The 21906-nt window shown below is 38.4% G+C and overlaps 1 protein-coding gene across 3 annotated transcripts in view; it reads right to left on the bottom strand.

Moving 5' to 3' along the window:
• The window catches only part of CNTN3 (contactin 3), a 352529-nt gene that overhangs the window by 71128 nt on the left and 259495 nt on the right, over positions 1–21906 (bottom strand). For all 3 annotated transcript variants that reach the window (XM_040492151.1, XM_040492152.1, XM_040492153.1), the window contains exon 12: positions 850–977. In XM_040492151.1, the coding sequence (XP_040348085.1) occupies positions 850–977 (128 nt within the window). The remainder of the gene's footprint in view (positions 1–849; positions 978–21906) is intronic.

Raw genomic sequence — 21906 nt, 5'->3', positions numbered from 1 at the left:
GTAGCTACATCAAAAGTTTAAAAATATATTTTACATCATGCCACTCTCTGCCGATTTGCACCAGCCTCTACTTTTCACTTCTACTAAAAGCCAAAGTCCTCACAAGGTCTACAAAGTTCTTCCACGATTTTCCCCCAAAGAATCTATTAGTTAACTCCTCTGTGTCGACAAAATCTCTGTCTAAATCTCTCTTTCTCACTGGGCGTACTCCAATCACCATCTTTCTGCTCCAGCTGACCTCTCCCACACACTACTCTGTATTTTCTCAATTGTTTGCATTTTTTTCCCTTGGATAATTCCCTCACTTTTTATTCTACTGTGTATTTTCTTTCTACCTCCGCTAGAAGGTAAAATTCATGAAGGCAGAATCTTTATCAGTTTATTTACCAACATAAGTCAGGCACCGGACACACAGCAGGTACTCATTTTTTTTTCTCAAATAAATAAACAACATATATGTGCAACTGTAAATGACTCTCATTGATGGTAAGGATTGTTTCATGGACCTCAAAAAATCCAGAAAATATCAATGATATTGTACAAGAGTACATTCAAAAGATCTGACATAACAGAATAGCATAAAATTAGGTCATCAGCATATGCTATTTGTAATTCTTTTGCCTATCATACTTGCACATAACTGATATGTTCCCCTGTGCATACTATGGTATGTAAAGAAATAATAAGAATTGTTCTCTTTATTTCCACCTGTTAAAAATAACAGTGCAAACACAGGTTCTATCTTCATAGTGCACTGCATAGTATAAACAATCTGGTTTTTTCTTTGCTCTTAATAACATACCATACAGCCCATCTCTACATAAAGCAATCTTTGGGAAATGTACCTACCAGTAACAATCAAGCGCGTTGTGCCATTTGCTTTCCCAAACTGGTTTTCTGCTATGCAGGTATAAGTTCCAACGTCAGCTTTAGTCACATTGACTATTTGAAGTCCTCCATCTTTTAAAAAAGAAATTCTAAAGAAAATACAAATTAGACAAATAAGTGTATATTAGTCATTTTTCCCCAAATAGCAATTTTTATAAAAGTATTGCCTTAAGCTAGTATTTTTATTTATTTTTTATTTATGTTAATGTTTATTTTCAGAGAGACAGAGACAGCGCGAGTGGGAGAGGGGCAGAGAGAGAGGGAGACAGAGAACCCCAAGCAGGCTCTGCACTGCGGTCAGAGCCCAAGGCTGGGTTTGAACCAACGAAACTGCGAGATCATGACCTGGGCCAAAACCAAGAGTCGGATGCTTAACCGACTGAGCCACCCAGGCGCCCCTTAAGCTAGTATTTTTAAGTCCAGTCCTTAGCCTTCTTGGAAATAAAGAAAATTAAAAGAAAAGTTATACACATACACACATGTGCCCACACGTGCACACACATGCACAAAGAGCTGAGTAAGAAAAGATGCTCTACCAATTGGAACTTTTCTTGATATTTTTTATGCAGCCCTACTTAGCAGCATTACTTAACATTTCACTTACTTTCAGGGATGCCTTTATCAAATAAGTGTGAAATGTTTTCTAAAAATATATGGTGTGGTAGATTGCTCATGATGGGTTAGCCTTGTAAGTTTGTAGAAAATAGAAAATAGAGAGGACACTAACTCGCTTAACTTTAAAACAGTTCATGAGAAAGGAGAAACTCTCTTTCCTTTACATAATGAACTTGGGAGAGTCACATTTGACTCCATATAAACTCAAATTTTACACAATCACACGTTCATGGTCACCTGTGAGCTACTGCAAAGAATCTGGGCAATACAAATGAACATTACATTAGAGTTTCTGAGCATATGCTTAAGATACTTAAGGCTTTTGCATCTAACTAATTCATTAAGGAAATACAAATGAGTGCCTTACACGTGCTAGGCATTATGAGACTCTCTGGGATTATAGTGTGAGCAAGAAAGAAAGTCTCCACCTTCACGGAAATAAGTCTAATGAGCAGCTTAGACAATAAATAAGTAAGTGAGAGAAGTTCAGATATTTGGGAAATACTCTGAAGGAGACAAACAGGATGACACAATAAAGAGTCAGAGCTATAAAGAATGTTCCCTTGATAGGGTGCTTCAGAAATGCCTCTGACAAGAGGTATCATTTGGAATAAGAATAAAGAATGAGAAAGGGTCTATCCGTCATTAGTCAGATCCATGAATCTTTACTGCCTATCTTGTCGACCTATAATTATTTTCCTTTCTTTGAATTCCTAAAATCTTCACTACCCATATCATTCATTTAACACTTAGGATGCCTTTTATCTTGTATGGTTCATATCTTTGGTATCTGAGTGTCATATCAATCTAAAGAGAGGGTAAATCTCTTAAAAAGGTTTCCAACCCCAAGTCAGCATGACATGATATAGTAAACCATGGTCAATAAGTGTTTGCAACCTTTAGGCTATACAGTAGATACAAAAGGACGCTGAGGACCTCAGACTATGATGGGATGATCTCAACTCAATTTCTGGATATTATCCTGTTTGATAGAAGATATTGAGGCAAGTGTCAGAAGTGTGGATAGTCCGAGTTTATGTATCAAAAATATACAAGATATATCTTTTACATTACATATGACTATTTTTCATGTCTTTTATATTACATATACATGTACATTCCTTTGATGGCCTGTCATTCACATTCACTCAAATCCTAGTTCCATTTTCTTGAGTGAGAAAGTGGTGGAATCAGAGGCAGCACACACAGACCTGCTCATGATTCTAGGCAGAGTATCCATGAATGTTTGTTGTTCAGGTGATTTGTTGTTTGTTTGTATGTCAAGAAATGTTTGAAACAAAAGGGTTTGAGAACAATGCCCTAGAAAGCTAATCAGGGAACACAGAACATTGTATTTTAATTTGAGGAGCAAAGCAGAAAGGTTAAAAATGCCAAGAACTTTCCTAGGTAGCTGGGACAAAGGTGCTTTATCTGATTTCCTTCATGGAACCCTCACCACTTTACTGGGTATGAAATGCAGGCTGATCACTTTTCTCAAAGAGATGATCGAAGAAAAATCACTTTATACCTTAGCATATCAGAGAACAAAGATTTTCTTAGACAGTGTGCAATAATAATTGAAAGAGGAGACTCTGCAGAGGGGCACAAGCAAATAAAACACTTAGGATATGGAGAATGTTTTCATAAACATAGGGAGTAAATGGAAACAAATGTGAATCTGATCATGAAATTCTGCTATAACCCTCATCCCTGGCTTAGACCGCTTCTCTGGCATTACACTGCCCATAGGAGAAAAATTACACCCTGAGCCCAATACCTATTTTTCATTGGGACCCCACCTCTAACTTTGGAAGGCCTTGTGAATTCTACCCCTTGTTTGCTTTTCTCCAGTCACAAATACCTTCCTTTAAATGCTTTTATGCTTCTTATTGTCTTGGGACCTTTATGCACACTATTTCCTATGTGTAGTTAATGTGTACTTATCCTTCAGATTTTGGCCACTTTCCTGAACATTGGGTCAGATTAGGTGTTCCTGTAAATGATGATAGATCTCCTGTGCCTTTTTTACAGCATCTGACAACTGGCCAATTACATATTTGTGTGCGTCCTTGACTAATTTCTTCCCCTAGTAAGCTCAGAAACTGTAAGCTCTCTGGAGGTAGGAAGAGTATCTACACAGTGTCTGAGTTACTCACTGTTAAACTCCTAGAGCCTCGAACCATTTATGCCATGGACTAAACGTTCAAAATTAATACCTGTTGAATGAACAAATGACTGTGCGTTTAGAGAGTCACTACAGAAGAACTTGGATTAGTGAAGGCAGGTTGCAGAGCATTGAAAACGTTGTAAATTTCAAGGAAATAAATTCAGAAAGTGTTTCAACTATTACACACATACACATATATTACACACATATATATGTGTGTATACACGCACACGCACACACGCGCGCACACACACATATATGCACATGTATATGCATACAGTTTACCCTTGAACAACATGGGTTTCAAGTGTGTGGATCTATTTATTTGCAGATTTTTTTCAATACAGTATAGTACTGTAAATGTATTTTCTCTTCCTTATGATTTTGTTTTTAATTTTGGAGAGAGAGAAAGCATGATTGGGGGAGAGAAGCAGAGGGAGAGAGAGAGAGAGAGACAGAGAATCTCAAGCAGGCCCCACACTTGGAACAGAGCCCAGTGCGGAAGTTGATCCCATGACCCTGGGATCATGATCTGAGCTAAAATCAAGAGTCGGATTCTCAACTGACTAAGTGACCCAGATACCCCTCTTCTGTACAATTTTCATAATAATACTTTCTTTTCTATAGCTTACTTTATTATAATACAGTAAATAATACATATAATATATAAAATATGTGTTGTGTAAGTTATTGGTAAAAGTTATTAACACAATAGCAGGCTCTTAGTTATGTTTTTGGGGAATCCAAAGTTACACTGGATTTTCCATTTTGCATGGGGTTGGTGCCCTTAACTCCCAAGTTGTTCAAGGGCCAACTGTGTAAATATATAAGCAAAACAGAGAAAGATGAGACAATAGAAGGCAGGATGAGAGAATTTAGAAATTCATAGGATAAGAGGACTACAAATGTACTTTTACTATGAAGGAAGAAATTAATCAAGAGGGAGGGATGAAAGTAAAGTGGGGGAGAAAGGGAAGGAGGAAGGAAAAGAAAGACAGTGAGACTCAAGTACTTGAGAAAAGTCTCAGACTGAGTACAAACAAGTGCAATGCTCCCGATCCACGATGATTGCTAATCCTATGTGTAAAACTTTTTGGCCATGACCCTCAAAGAGAATAGGATGTGACCTAGAGCACTGCTCAATAAATTTTACCTACCGTTGCTATCAAAAAAAATTTTTCCAGCTTTGCTGGAGATGTTAATATGTAAAGACAGCAAGCTAGAAGGTGATATCAGAAGGTCTTAAAGACATTTAAATAGTGGGGCAACTTCATCTGCCCTGAATTAGAGGGTGGAGGTAGAACTGGAAGCTCCAGGAAGCTGAGCAATTGACCACTTCCAAGATTAGCAAGCATGAAACCAAAGTAAAAAAGGTCTCTGGTTGACTGAACAAATACCCAGCTTCAGCTTCGACCTTCTGATTTGGGTATCACACAATGGAGACAAGCCATTTCAGTACCTTCACATGCTATGAATTAGTGTAACAGCGAAACTTCCAATACGATATAGAACCATTAGGGATATTGGAAGAATCACAAAACCTGTAGTGTGTAAGTTTTAATAGCTGTAAATGAACAATCCTATCCTCGTGACTATGCTGAGATGAGGAACCGTTTCAAAAGCAAGGCTAACAACTCAGGAATCACATGGACTCCAAAACAAACATATTGACTCTCAAAGAATGCAAACTCTGTACATTGTAAAATTTTGAGCTAATTGGGTATTTTCTTCCTAAATTGGTTCTTCCAGTAAGATCCAAGAGGCCCACAGGGCATCTCACACAACATAAAAATAAACAATATTCAGTAAATGGATGGAGTAATTGTTTCTCAAAAGAAAACCTTCAATAACCCAAGCTTCCCTACAGAGATCCAAAGTGAAAATTTTATACCACTTCAGTATAAATGAAATTGCTTTCTAAGCTTTCTGGGAGCATGTTTTGCTGCAAACGGATAGAGCTGAAAATGTAGATAACAATGAGTAACTCTAAGTCTTGGCACAAAAAGTTAAACAGAGATTTATGAGATTAACATTAAGAAATGGGGTACTCCAGTTTCCTTTGAAAAATGCAGACTTTAAATCACTGTGGCATTTTAACTCCTTGATCAGTTTTACAATATACCTTTATATATCCCATTTTATTACTCTTTCCTTTTGTAATAAAAGAGGTTAATTATTTCACTTAACTTTGTGCAGTCTATGGTTAGTTTGGGATAAGTACACTTAATTGCTCTCAGCTGCTCTAATGGTCCATTCTGTAATGCAGTGATGGCATTGAATTTGACTGTTAAGCAACACTGTTTGTTCAGAAAGTTGACTGTTATCTAGGCAACACTCACCTCTACTTTATGAAGATATATAATCATCCATAATAACACAGTGTGTTTCAGAATGCAGAAAGTGTGGTATATCATGCATACAAGGCAGGATTTCTGAATACATTGTTGTACCTTTGCCTGTGTTCTGAATATTACGGTAATTTATTCAACTTGAATTTTAACAAACATGCTGCAACTCTACATTTTCTCAGGAAACACATCTCAGTGGAGATGAAATCACATGAGATCGTAATGATTAAACTAGCTGTACAGAAAATAACAAACCTATTTTGGACTTCACTGTTCGAGTACATATTCAAAAAGATGGATGCTTACAATTAGCCATAAGAGAAAAGTACTCACAATGCATATATTACAGGATAAATAATGACAGTTAAGAAAAACAAGTATAAATTGATGAAAATGCATGAGAAAATAAGTGTCGGTGTAAAAGAGCACCGAGCGTAATGTTCTCATTTCCAGCTCCCTCTCAGCCCCAAATGCTTGGTGAAATAACTTCTGCCCCCTGAGTTCAAAGATAATGTACACACACTATTTAGGAAAATAATATTAGAATTTTCATTCTTTTAGCTGTGCCATTTTGGGCTTTCGTCTTATAAATTCAACAGTGTTAGGTTAGTGATTTATTGGTTGGCACATCTCCAAGGAAAAGAGAGGCAGAGCGGAGAAGATTCGGCAGTTAATTATCCTATTTTTGAACAAGCAGTAGGCTAATAATATGCGGCGTTGTTATTTTGTTGGACACACACATTACATGGAACAGGCACCCAAGGTCCTAGAGAAATGTCCTTTTTTCATATCAATGAACGTTGCTTCATATCCATAAGAAGAGAATCGATTATACAGGAGCATAATTATTACTTTTATAAAACCTTTCCAAAACCACGTCTATCATGACAAATACATCTAGAGCTAAATTTTTGTTATAACAGTGATGCAATAGGTTTTCTTCTAAAATGGAATCAAGCCAAAAGAACAATAGGCCCCTAAAAGGGGATTTCCACTTCAAATTGTTATATAGAAGTACTCATCTAAGTAATTCATGGGCTAGAGGTAATTCCTTTGAAACATTCAAATCCTTATCAATGAAGTGTATGCAAAAACGATAAATATTTAGATATATGAGGGAGTAAAACAAGGCAAATAAACAACTCTCCTCCGATGGCTCACATATTTAAAAGAAAGTCTCAAAGGGAATACTTATTAAGGCTCAAAGGGTAGCCATACTTGACACTATTCTCCTTTGCGTGAGACAGAGATTCATAAGTGAAATCCAGGACAATCAAAATGTCAGCTGTCTGGCTTATACTCCACATAAAGCTGATGAAAATTGCTTAAGTGAGTAGCATGGTTTCCTGATATTTCATCCCAGAATTAGACAGACCTAAGCACCTTGGCACAGGTGGACAACCCCAGGCCCTCCCTGTAAGCACAAGCTCCCTAACCACACGGCAAAGAGAACAGCAAAATATATGCGTTCTCTGTAGGCAGGCAGACACCAAAGAGAAAGGAGGGGGCTGAGTTTTAAAGTCAATGTTTTCCACTCAGTTCAAGAGTCAGACACTTTCTGTGGGGAGGGGTCGAAAAGTGATCCAAGTGTTACTTGCTTGGCTGCTCTTCTTCTCAGAGTTTAGCCTCTCTGGAAAGGAGTTCACCCCCATCAAGAATACTAACATGCAAGACACGTTATGTGCAAAAGGAAAATCCAGCGACTCAAAGGATATGGAAGATGCCGGATATTTTTGGCTATCCAGAAGTGATTCCCCTTTCTTTGGTAAATGACATGGATCTTCCTTTGGGGAATTCATTTCACCTCTTCTATGCAGTCTTGGTGGGGATATGACTCAATATCCCCTGTGCTTTCCAAACTGAGGGATAGATACATGACACAAATAGAGTTTCCCAAACTTTGTTGTATCCCAGTCACCTTGAGGACTCCTTAAAATACAGGTTGCTGGATCCACCACCACATTAGATTTGGGATAGGGCCCAAATATTTACATTTCTAACAAGTTCCCAGGTGATTTCTGGTGTGGCTGATATGGGAACCACACTTTCAGTAACAGTATTCTAAGCTATGCCCATTGGATTCTCCCTCTTTCAACTTTAATTCGGGACACAAAGACAAAAATGATGGTTCATTCCCTCCAGCCCTTGCTCTGAGAAGATGATACAATTCCTTCTGCCAGGATTTCTGGAGCCACCCAGTTTTCTGTCCATCCTTGAGTCAGTTTCTGCAACTTATCTAATAATTCTGAGTAATATCCTTAAAATACTGCTCAGCTATAGTTCCCAAATCCCTAAAGGATATATAAGCAAGTACAAGTTGGTGCCATGCACATAATATTTTTTCAATATATATTTGCTGTCTTAACCAATATGAAGGGTTCAGAGACAATCTTCTATAAAGAGAGGACAAAGTTTTATCACAAATCAGGAGTGGCCTCCGAAACACCTGCTGTGATACCGTGCTCTTGCAACATAGGATGGTTTTGGCCCCACTATTCCAAATCCAAGGCCATCTTCTATTTTAGATACCCATCAATATATAAGTGGTCATTTACTTTTGCAGTGTGACTAACCTTGCTGAGATACAGAGTTCTTTGACTATCTGAAAAGTCTGGAGGACTCTACGCAGGACAAATACACATGCATACAAAACAATTACAACAGATGTGATAAAATTCAAGACGAATCATCTAAGGTTCTGTGGACACCACGTTGGCAGCTCCTGTTAGCAATTCAACTCATCTAATGATAATAAGATTGTGTTTGAAACCTCTCTGTCTTGGATGCTTCAGTTTTAGCCTTTTTAGATGCACCTTATCAAGATTTTCCTTCATGATGACTGTGTACATTTGGTGATTAGCTCCTTAAAAACTATCTTGCACAAAAATGGGGGGGGTAATATAGACACGGAGAACTGGTGATTGCCAGAGGGGAGGGCTTTCGGTGATGGGAACAAGGGCTGGAGAGGAATGGGAGGTACACGCTTCAGTTATGGAATGCATAAGTCATGGGGATGAAAGGCACAGCAGGGGAACATAGTCAATGGTATTGTTATAGTATTGTATGGTGACAGATGGTAGCTACCCCTTTGGTGAGCATAGCCTAACATATAGACTTGTGGAATCACTATGTTGCACACCTGAAATGAATGTAACATTGTATGCCAACTATACCTCACTTATTTTTTATTAAAAAAAATTAATGTTTATTTATTTTTGAGTGAGGGATGGAGGGAGGGAGAGAGAGAGCAAGCAAGCGCCAGGGAGGGACAGAGAGAGAGAGAGGGGGAGACACAGAACCCAAAGTAGGCTCCGGGGTCTGAGTTGTCAGCACAGAGCCCAATGTGGGGCTCGAACACACAGACCATGAGATCATGACCTGAGCTGCAGTCAGACTCTTAACTGACTGAGCCACCCAGGTGCCCCTCAATGAAGCCTCACTTAAAAAAAAAAAACAGTAATGTTGCATAGCTCAAGAATGTACAGTTATCAGGCCACACATTCATCCATAACCTGGGGTGGGTCCCAAACTGTTTTCTGAGAAAAATCTCAATCCTAATAATCTGTATTTTCTTGTCCTTCCACCATGCAGAGGTGTGATCATTGTCTATCACGCAGGTTCTGCTAAGCCACCACACCTTCAGTAAGATGATATAAACTTTAATTTTTTTTTTCAACGTTTATTTATTTTTGGGACAGAGAGAGACAGAGCATGAACGTGTGAGGGGCAGAGAGAGAGGGAGACACAGAATCGGAAACAGGCTCCAGGCTCTGAGCCATCAGCCCAGAGCCCGACGCGGGGCTCGAACTCCCGGACCGCGAGATCATGACCTGGTTGAAGTCGGACGCTTAACCGACTGCGCCACCCAGGCGCCCCAAAACTTTAATACTAGTATAATTAACTCTTTAAGCACTGACTCTTCATTTTCATAGCAGCCCTTTCTGTGTACTCTAGGTTCTTGGCACTGAACATAACCTTGAAACAATTTCTCTTCCAAGCTTACTAAAAGCATACATGTGAGAAATAATATTCATGGAAAATTAGGAGAAATGTGGTCTACCTCTTTCTCAAGAACCTTGAGTCTTAATACTCAAAGTTACCCTTTGGATTGCGAAGAAAAAGGAAAAAAAATCTTTATTACTCATTGAGAAGTCACTTTCTTTTATTTTAAGAATGTTGACTGTTAGTACTACATTCCTCAATGTTCTCTTCATGACAACCCATTGGATTCAGATATACACATTGTATATTTCTGCCTAGGAAGAGTAGTGTATCTCCTTATTAAATGGTTTTGCTTCACCATTTGTGGACATCCTGAATTATATAATTGGCAGTATTTCTCTCTGTTCCTTTGTTAGCAGAAATCTCTGAGCCAAAATTGTACATCTAAACAAAGTGAATAGATCTGTTGGCAAACATTTTGTAAACTTACTCAGATACTCACTCAACAAGTACTTACTGAACATGTACTATGGACCATGCTCTGTAATAAGCAATAAGGATTCACTGGTAAGAATTCAGGCTGTCCTAATATAACTTACATTCTAGACAAATGGAATGCTGGCTTTTTTTTCTCCCCAATTTCTTCTCCTCAGTGTTCACTTTGTGTGTACATTTGATAAACTATCTCAAGTTCTTTTAAGGATGAAATATGCTATATGTAAATGAAATAAACTAGAATATAGAACATCAAGCTATTAAAATGAGGCTTGAGTAATAAAGAAATAATAAATATAGAGAGGTGAAAATATTTTAAGCACCTAGAAAAACATGTTATTTATATCAAGTTTTAAAATACTACCATTTTCCCAATTAAGTAAATTAACAAATACCATGGAAAATTAAGTGCCTAATAAAATCTTAAAGGTAAAGTTAAACATGTCTCTTTCTTTAGTATTTGAATGTAAAAGGCCGGGAAATAATTTTTTCCCAAACAAGATAGACTTATACATTCAACCTCAATTAAAGATTTTTTTTTTCAGGATGGCATACTCACAAAGGGTCAAATGCTTTCATCTTCCCACAGAAATGGCTCTAGCAATGAAATCTTCATTAAGATAGAATTTTTTTTTTTAATTTTTTTCAACGTTTATTTATTTTTGGGACAGAGAGAGCCAGAGCATGAACGGGGGAGGGGCAGAGAGAGAGAGGGAGACACAGAATCGGAAACAGGCTCCAGGCTCTGAGCCATCAGCCCAGAGCCTGACGCGGGGCTCGAACTCCCGGACTGCGAGATCGTGACCTGGCTGAAGTCGGATGCTTAACCGACTGTGCCACCCAGGCGCCCCAAGATAGAATTTAAAAATATCACAAATAAAATCAGGGAGTGGAAAACAGGTTAAAGTGCAAATTGAATTGTTTTTAAGTTTGTTGGGCACTAGGAAATTTAACTCAGTGCACCAACTCATTAGAACTTATACAACAGATCATAAATTATGAATAACTCCTTCTAGCATTGAAATGTGGGAGGTGGCAACCATCACCTCTGAAACACATGTTTATTCTTTTTTATGGAAGTGGAATGGTACCTCACCTAATCAACCATCCATCCACCCATCTGTCTACCCATAATTCTGTTAAGGGTTCAGCGAGGAGGAAGAATTAAAATATGGAACCTTTCTTATTTTCAGTAGGAAGACTCAAGTAACCTTCTATGTAAAAAAAAACAAAACAATTTTATGTATTTGTAAGACATTGTGGTATACTAAATAAGAAAATTATAGGTATTTTTATGAAATGGAAGCTACTCAATAAAGAATGAAATTCACTTCGATAAATATTTTTTGAGGACTTACGATGCTCTAAGTGTTTTGGAAAATAAGACTAAGAACTAGCCCCAACCCTTTGAAAATTTACAGTCTAATGGCTGACAGGGAATACATATAACTCATGCACAACTAACTGTAAAATGTGATCATCTGGCATGAAATTTTTTATATCTAATGAACAAATTCATCCAACTCCATTGTCAAAATACATAGTCTCTTCTTTTCTCCATTTCATTTACTGTTATCCTAAATCAAGCCTCCAGTAAATCCTGTCCTGCCAACTACAACTGCTTCCTAAGCAGATTTTTTGCTCCCCTCCTTTCTTTCATTAATCCACCTTACACACGTCGGCCAGAGTTATCTTTTAACCAGATCATGTCACATCCCTGCATACAGACCTCCAATAACTTCGGGGCACCTGGGTGGCTCTGTTGGTTAAGCATCCAACTCTTGATTTCAACTCAGGTCAAGATCTCAAGGGTTTGTGGGTTCAAACTCTGTGATGGACTCTGTGCTGATAGCAGGGAGCCTGCCTAAGGTTCTGACTCTCTCTCTTTCTCTCTCTGCCCCTTCCCCATTCACTTCCCCTACTTGCTCACACATGTGCTCTCTCTCTCAAAAATAAATAAAAATTAAAAAAAAAGACCTCGAATGACTTCTTACTCTATTTAAAATAAAATCCAACATTTTTATCATGGTCTTTAAGGCTCTCATCTCTGAGACTTCATATTTTATTTATTTGTTTATTTTATTGTCTTTCTGAGACTTCATATTTTATTACTCTCCTGATTTACACATGACACCTCAGAGACACTGGCTTTCATCAATCTCATTCCCATCTCTAAGCCTTTGCCCTTTTGGGGTGTCTTCCCAGAAGGCACTTCTCCCAATTCTTGGCATGATCCTTTGCTTCTTACCATTTAGTTATCTGCCCCAAAGTTACTTCCTTAATGACCCCTTTTCTTTTTTCTTTTCTTTTCTCTTCTTTCCTTTCCTTATCTTTAAAAAAAATTTTTTTTAACATTTGTCCATTTTTGAAAGACAGAGAAAGGCAGAGCATGAGCGGGGAGGGGGCAGAGAGAGGGAGACACAGAATCTGAAACAGGCTCCAGGCTCTGAGCCATCAGCACAGAGCCCGACACAGGGCTTGAACTCACGAACTGCGAGATCCTGACCCGAGCCAAAGTCAGATGCTCAACCGACTGAGCCACCCAGGCGCCCCTGATGCTTTTTCTTTAAAAACTCTATAAAATCATGTATTTTTTTCATTATGGCTAAAAAAATTATCTTTTTAACTTCTATGTATTCTGCCTCTCTCTTCTGGAATCTCTATGAGGTCTTTTCAGTTTATCTGCATTCTGTATTTCCCTTCTGCAAGTCCCATGAGGAAAGAACTGTGGCTGCCTTGTTCGCGTGGTTTCCTCAAAGCCCAGGGCAATGCATGGCATGATGTAGGTGTGCCAGAATGCACTTCCCAAAGGTGGCCACAGTTAGATTTTGCATCCCACATGCTCCCCTAGAATCTTGCTACTGTCTCATCAAGCGGTAGAGTCTAATTCCCCTCCCTGTGAATCTAGTTAGCTTGGTGATTCCCTTATAACCAGTGGAATGCTAGAAAAGTGAGGCGTTGTGTTTTCTGAGCCTAGGTGACTCATCTTCCATCTTGCTACCTTGAATATTCACTCTTGAACCCATCAGCTTCTTGTAAGCATTTCAACTCCCCAAAGCCACCATGTTGTAAGGAAGCCCAAACTAGTCCACGTAGAGATATCACATGGAAGGGCCTTGGGGCTGCCAAAGAGACCACAGTGCATAGACAGCTCCCCATTCTTCTCGCTCCTGACTGCAATAATGGGAGACACCCTGAGAGAACACTTAGTCAAGCCTAGCCAAGCCTTTTTCCAATTTCTGACCCATACAACAATGAAATCGAACAAAGTGACTGTTATTTTCCACCATTAACTTTCAGAGTGATTTGTTATGCAACAATAGTTAATGGGAACAGTGGATGTTAAATATTTGATGAATAAATGAATCTTGAAATGAACAAACATGTATGAAGCAGAGTCAGAGGCTATAAAAATAGATAAGCAAAAGGCTCTCTGAGAATCCAGGTAAGATGGCCTTCTGCACAAATAGTTATAATATGCCCTGTTAGATGATACAGTTGGATAAAGAAACCACAAGGGTAACGCAGAAGAAAGAGAAATTAATCTTGCCTGCCCAGCTTGGGGGAAGGCTTCCCATTATGAGTAACAAAAAGCTGTACCTTGAGTGATAAGGAGGGGTTCTCTAGGTTGAGAAGAAAAGATATTCCAGACAGAGGAAATTGCAGGAGCAAAAGGCAGGATGAAATGAGAATTTTGTTTCTTTCTCCCTTCTTTTAAAAATTATCAAAAGGCAATGGTATGCAGCCCTGTCCTCTAACTTGATAGTCTTAAAAATTTTTTTAACGTTTATTTATTTTTGAGAGAAAGAGACAGAGCATGAGTGGGAGAGGGGCAGAGAGAGAGGGAGACAGAACTGGAAGCAGGCTCCAGGTTCTGAGCTTTCAGCACAGAGCCCGACGCAGGGCTCAAACTCATGAGCAGCGAGATCATGACCTGAGCTGAAGTCAGGTGCTTAACCAACTGAGCCACCCAGGCGCCCCTCTAACTTGATAGTCTTAAGAGTCAATATTCGTACTTTGAAAGAAAGCATCTGATTTTTCCTATCTTAAACATATTAGCAGAAAAAAATGCAAAAGTAGTACGTGATAATACATGTTTTTATAACAGCACTAATATTATTATTTTTTCAATTTTCATTGAGAAGTGGGATATAGAACATTGACTGAGCTATTAGGCAAGTGAGTGTGGGATTTATGGGCTTGAGCAAGAAATGCCCTATGACCAAACAAATGTGGTTTGGGTGATGACACCCAGTAAATAAACATTTACGCTGAGTATGGGTATGAATGAATTAATTTACCCACTTGTAACAAGCAACTGGCTTGAAGTGGATTCCAATGTCCAGCACATTCAAATTCATTAACCAGCTTTCTCCTACCAAAATCATGACACTGACAAAATATTTTAAAGTGGACTTAACTTTTATAATTCTTAAAAATCAATCTGATTTTTTACATGGTCATCTGCAAAATTTAGCAGATATGATTTATAAAAACAGCAATTTCTTTAATAACATTTAGGTAAAATTTATTTGTTTAGGAAGTGTAGATAATGGAAAACTCAACTGAGTGTTGTAGAAAACAAATGTCTTTACTCACAATGTTTTTTTGATCTCCACACCCAACATGGGGCACGAATTCATAATCCCAAGGTTAAGAGTTGCACTCTCTACCAGCTGAGCCAGCCAGGTGCCCCTGCTCACATTTCTTTTTAACCCAGTCTTATTACTCCTAAAGCATCTGAGCAACATGATAAAAAAAGTTAATATTAAAAACGACATCAACAGGTGCTTTTTCTGAGAGTATATATATAGAAGCCACAGTAGGAGATGCTTCAAACATACTACCTTATTTTTATCTTTGTAACTAGAGTCCACTGAGATAAAGAAATGCAAGAGAAATGGAGCAGGGACAGAGTTGGAAATAATCTTTCCAAAGGAAACTTGGTCCTTTCTTTCTTTGTCAGGACAGGTCAGTATTTTTGTTCAACCTTTGCTAAGAGTATGTGCCAAGCAAAAGTCACCAAACATACTGCCTAACTTTGCAATAAGAATTTCTGCAAAAGGGGCACCTGGGTGGCTCAGGTGGTTAAGCACCCGACTTCGGCTCAGGTCACAATCTTGCGGTTCGTGAGTTCAAGCCCTGCATTGGGCTCTGTGCTAACAGCCTGGAGCTTGGAACCTGCTTCAGATTCTGTGTCTCCCTCTCTCTCTCGGCCCTTCCCCAATTTACACTTTGTCTCTCTCTCTCTCTCTCTCTCTCTCAAAAAATAAATAAACATTAAAAAATTAAAAACAAGAATTTCTGGCACAAATAAAGAAACAAGACTCAGAAATTAAATAACCTGTCTAGCTCCACCTAGGTCTTAAGTGAAAGGGCCAAAATCTGACACACGCCTTTCTGATTCTGATGCTTTGCTCTTTCCATGTGTTACAATTAAATCAAGAAACAAATTAAACATAGATTTACCTTCATCCGACACAGGGAATAATGTGTACAGTACTTAGTATGCTGCATGCCCATTAGGCATAAATAATTGATGTAAATACTAATACAAGTACACATTCGGAAACTTAGATGTCCATGGTTAATGGGAGAAGCTCTGTGGGCATGTACTGGTGGTTGGCAGGTGGGATGCAGCAGAGAGGAAGTGATTAGGATGGCTTCCTAAGAGCCCATCCAAAACCAAAAATCTGGATTCCATTAATTCTTCTCTTAACTTCACTGTTAGATAATAGCTTAATCTTCTCATAGGGTATGGGACTTAAGGGGCAAATGTGCCCTTTCCTCTCTCTTAACAGCTGGAAGCATGAGAAAAATGGAGGTGTGGATTAGGGAACCCAGACAGGGAAGAGGGCTGCTCTCTATTCTCTGAGATGGTTGTATTTTTACCCAGCTATCTCAATCTCCCCTTTAATTAAACAGATCTTCCGATGCTCACTTCCTTTGAAGGGAGAGAGATGGCTGTCTATGTGGGAAAGAACTCAGTTCAGGCTCTTTTATTTTCCTGACCATTTGTGAACTTCAGCACGGACACAACTGGAATGAATATGTAGTTTCGCCTCCTGTCTATGTCATCAACCATTTTGTTCACATGGTGTTTTCCCTGCTCTTTTGTTCTGCTGGATTTTACATATCCTTCAAAACATAGCTCCGGGGGTGCTTCCTTTGAGATGCCTCTCCTTCTGTGGAACTGCTCTCCCAATTCCCAAGGCTGAGCTGGCATGTCTTCTCTGTGCTTCTCACTGGCTTCTGTACGCCTCCACTGCAGGCAAGGTGGCAATGTCCAGTTTATCCATCTTGTCCTGGAGGTGATTCCTAGCAGCACCCCCTTCCTCTTCTCAGTTTACAGAATAAATTATATGGTCACCTTGACCATATAGTCGATCCCAGTGTAACTGATGGCTAAGTTTTCCAAACTCTAAACAGACTGTGTTGTGGGCTCTTTAAGGGCCCTTACTGTTTTGTATTCATCTGTGTATTAGTGCTGAGGGCAGCCCCCACTGCTGAATAAAGATATGACAAATTAGTGGATAACACGAGTACCTTCCCTACAGACAGGGAGCAGGAATGTCAATCTTTACTCAACTAATAGCCAAGTCCTGAAAGTGGCAACATCACACATATTAAATAAAAATCTCCTTTGATCTTCTAAATTTACCACTTAGAGATTAATTTGGAACTAATGGTACAGGAGCAAAGAATTACCTGAGATCTTAGCTGTTTGCCCGAGGGTAGATTAACTAAAACCCACTGAGCTTCCATACCCATAGGGTAGTTGTGAAGTAACAGCTGTTTAGATGGTAGCCTTAGGATGAAGGGGAAGGTAACAAAATCCAGCTCTTTGGGTGAGAGGGGGTAACCGAAGGCAGACAGACAAGGGAGCAGCATTTTGAACAGTATGAAAAAAAATAGACTCTCCTGTGATAAGAGAGAGAGGAGCCAAGACATGTGGTTGAATAGGGAAGGGACGGAGACTGAAACTTTGGCAAAGGTATCATTCTTCTTCATCTAAGAGCTTGAAATAAGGGGAAGCACCATCTAACAGATTTGCTGAATAGTAACAGAGTTCCTAGACACATCTTCACAAAGCAAGAGTGTGGTGACTAGTAGTAGCAGGGGCAGAAATGCCAAGTGGTTCTTGCTCTGACAGAATTATTTTCGTTACTGGCAAAAGTTTTGATTCTGCTTCTAAGCGCTGTCATGGAATTGCTCAATGTTTTACAGAAGGCAAAAGTGGCCTCCTGGGAGCATTTTTTGAGCCTTTCAATTTCTTTAAGCTACTCACGAATTCAGGATGAGGTGAGTGTAAGATTGCATGTAAAATTTTGCTTAAAAAAACGAAAGTATAATTTATATTTATTGTAATTCACTTTTGGTATGCAGTTCGGTGAGTTTTAACAAATCAATGTGGACATGTAACCACTGTCACAGTCAAGACCTAGAATAATTCCCTCACCCCTGAAAGTTCTCCCATGTGCCTAACCAGTCAACCTCTCCATCCACTCTGGCAACAGTGATCACTGTTTTTTGTCTCTAAAGCCGTGCTTTTTTCAGCAATGTCATATAAATGGATTCATACAGCACATCATGCTCATTGCACTTGAAAGCCAGTTTCTAAATATATGTAAAATGTATGCTAAGAATTGGTTAATACATTTTAAAAGCATTGTGTGGATTATGGCTATTAATATTTGGAAAAAAAAACCCTTTACTATTTTTCTTTAAAAAGCATTTAAACTTCTAGAATATTAAATGCTGCCTAGAACATATGAAACAATTTTAATGTGTTTAATTAGAAGTAATGGGCCATTCTTTGACTTTTTTGAATTGAGGCTATTGCAATAAAATATTTACTACTGTAAGTAATAGCATTCAACTGAAAGCCCTATTTTTAAAAATAATTGGTTAATGCATTTTAAGTACCACTAAGTGATACAGAAAAGCTAACCATTCTTTAAAATATGCCAACTGGCTATTTCTTCTTGAATACCATGCCTGCTCGCATTCTCTAGAGTCTTTTCCAATTTTACTTTGCTTAAGGAGAAAAAACATTCTATTTTCACTCCAGTCTTTTTTGAAAATACGTGGATTATAAGCCAATGAATGAATGAATAAAAGAACAGTAAAACACCAACACTTGGTGTAATACCACTGAACACTCAAAGGGGCAGGGCATTTCTATTTATTCAGAAACCGCTGTTTCCTGCAGGGAGAAAAAGCACAGTTACTTTTCTCAGTACCGGATGATACAGATACAAAACAAAACAACAAAATAGCAAACAACAACAACTTTGCCCAGTCCCGATGCTAGTAATTTCAAAGGTTAGAATATTTGCATACTAGGAGACTTATGCTGACTTTTACTTAATAAATCGATTCTTTTGTTTCTATCTATCTATCTATCTATCTATCTATCTATCTATCTATTACATATAACTTGTTGTCAAGTTGTTTTCCATACAACACCCTGTGTTCAACCCAACAGGTGCCCTCCTCAATGCCCATCACCCACTTTCCCTCTCCCCCATGCCTGATCGACTCTCAGTTTGTTCTCAGTATTTAAGAGTCTCTTGTAGTTTGCCTTCCTCCCCCTTTTAAACTATTTTTTCCCTTGCCCTCCCCCATGGTCTTCTGTTAAGTTTTTCAGGCTCCGCATATAAGTGAAAACATACGGTATCTGTCTTACTCCGCCTGACTTAATAAATTGATTCTTTATAAATTATGACTGTTAGTCATTTAACAAAGACTGTGAAAACAGGATTCTCTACTCATAGCGTAAATTTCCATCAGCTTCAGAAGTAAGGTGTTGATGCTCTACCATGTAATGTTATGTACGTTTCAAGACCATTCTATCTAAGGCCATGGTTTCACAGCTACCATGTCATGCTCAGAACACCTAAATTTCTATCTATAGCTCAAGGTTTTCTCCTGAATTCCAGGTTCGTTTAGTCAACTTCTGTATGCTCATATACCCAGTTGGGTTTCCAACAAGCAATTCAAACACAAACAATCTAAATAGCACTTGGATTTGCACTGACTTCTGCTCTTTCTGTAACGTTCTCTCTCTCACTGAATAGGTCTACCATGGTCTGTGATGTCTAAGCTGGAAATTTAGGATTCATTCTTGCCTCTCAAGTTTTTGTCAAATCATTAATTTCATCAACAACTCCTATGTCCTGTGGATTTAACCCCTTCTCATACTCCGTGCTTCTCTCCATTCTCATTGCCATTTCTTCAGTTCAGGCTAGAATAGTCTCATGTTCAGACTGGTGAATTACTACTAAGGGAGGTTCTTCCCTCAAGTCTTTCTGCCACTCCAATCCATGTTCTGTTGCCACCATTGTGCTTTTTTAAAGAAAATAATCAAAATTAAATTTGATCTTTTAATTCTGCTACTTTGATATTATTCTGTTGTTTCTCAGTGCCTATGGAATAAAGCCCAAGCTTCTTGATTTAGCTTACCATCATTCTCAGTAAGATTCCTGCTCACCTCGATAGCCCTGTTCTGTCTGCATTCCCCCTTGCCAGACACTTCACACTTGAAGTAAACTGAAGCTACTCAGGTATTTATGCTTTCCTCTGCCTGAAGCATTCTTCTTCAGTGAACTCTAGTCATCTTTCAAGTCTTGCTGTACATATAACATTCTCCAGAAGTCTGCTCAGATCCCTAATTTGGAGATGGAGCCTTCTCTGGTAATCACAGAACATACTGTAGTTTACCAATTGAGTTTTACTGCACTTGTATGTTTACCCTGAAAAGCTACCAACAAGAGGATGGACTTCTCTGACAAAAATTAAATATCTAGTTCCTAGCACAGAGTAGGTGCTCAAAATATTTTCCAATGACTGAATGACCACTTGATTTTAAAACCTTAAGAATCACTATTTACATTGTAAGCTCTTGTAATCTATTCAGAACAGCATTTCTAAGACCTCTGCTGGGAAGTAATTCCTTTAGTACCTTAGTTTGAGATGCTCTCTCGACCTCAAAGCAATAACCCTGATTTCTTCAAAGCGATTCTGTAATTTAGTTGTCTCAGTGACTTAGATTCTCATTACTATGCCTGATGCGTTAATTACAAAGCTGTTATTGTGCTGATATAAAACCTTACAAACCAGGTAGAAGATAATTATTCATTGTGTGATTGTGTGATTTACACAGTAGACATATTTATTAATTTTTGCGATTTTTAAGACATATTTAATCCTTAATTTCTTTTCCTGATTTAGACTTTATTTTTTTACATTTATTTTTCTTTATTTGGGCTTTAAATAATAAAGTATATGTATATACTGGCTTAATCAAAAGTGTATTTGCCACCAGCATTTCCTACACTAGGCTGGAGAAAGCTTTCCTATTTATAAGTTCCTCATGCAGTGACAAACCCAAGTTCATATACAAAAGATAAAGAAAAAGGAAAAGAAAAAAACCTAAAAAACGAATGGATTTACAATCCTGCCATAAATACCCTATCAAAAATTTTGTCTTCTATTTTCAAATGTGTCATTTGTTCCCCCAAATGAGATTTGAATCTCGACGTTTTAAGTCAGAACAGCCAATGATTCAACAACCACAATAAATCTATCATTTAAAGTGCTTCCTCAATTTGGCTTAAGGCTGTGACCAAGTCAAGAGGGACAGACATGGGGCTTTTGCTGCCAAGTGATGGCTGAGGCCCACTCTGATTTCACATGAACTTGGAGAAGATTCAAAAGTGTAACTTGTTCAATAATTGCTTCTAGCAGCGTTTCCCCTAAGCATCAAGGCTCCGACTCATCAGTACTTTTGCTGTCCAAAGAGATAAAAGCAAAATCCAAATAATCAGACCCCGTAGTATGTACTGAATGTTTGAGTCTCCCCAAAATTCATGTGTTAAATCCTAATCCCCAATGTGATGGTATTAAGAGGCTGGGCCTTTGGGAGGTGATTAGGTCATGAGCAGGGAGCCCTCCTGGATGAGATTAATGCCCTTATGAGACCCCAGAGGGCTCTCTTGCTCTCTGTCTGTCATGTGAGGATGTAAGGAGAAGACTGCCATCTGAAACCAAGAAGAAGCCCCTTATCAGAACTTGACCAAGCTGGCACCCTGATCTTGGATGACCACACCTAGAGCTGTGAGAAATACATTCCTGTTGTTTATAAGCCATCTGGTTTATGGTATTGTGTTATAAAAGCTCAAACTAAGATACTTGGGAGGGACTGCAACACTATGGACCTTCTTCATAAACACGTTTCCTCTTTTTAACCCTATTTTTACATCTAAAAGTTTTCTTATTCATAAAAGAGATGTTACGAATACTTATAACAAAGTGGAGGGTCAGTAGTCCTGAAATTGATAGAAGTAACACTGATGAACATGATACATTGTTAGAGTAAATCGTTTTCCTCTTTCTACTTAAAACATAATGCCAGTTTGAAAAAAACCCAAACAAACAAACAAACAAACA

The sequence above is a fragment of the Herpailurus yagouaroundi genome, unplaced genomic scaffold (assembly GCF_014898765.1).
Source record: "Herpailurus yagouaroundi ecotype Mexico unplaced genomic scaffold, PumYag 183, whole genome shotgun sequence".
Lineage (NCBI taxonomy): Eukaryota > Metazoa > Chordata > Mammalia > Carnivora > Felidae > Herpailurus > Herpailurus yagouaroundi.
This window is presented reverse-complemented; position numbering and strand designations above follow the sequence as displayed.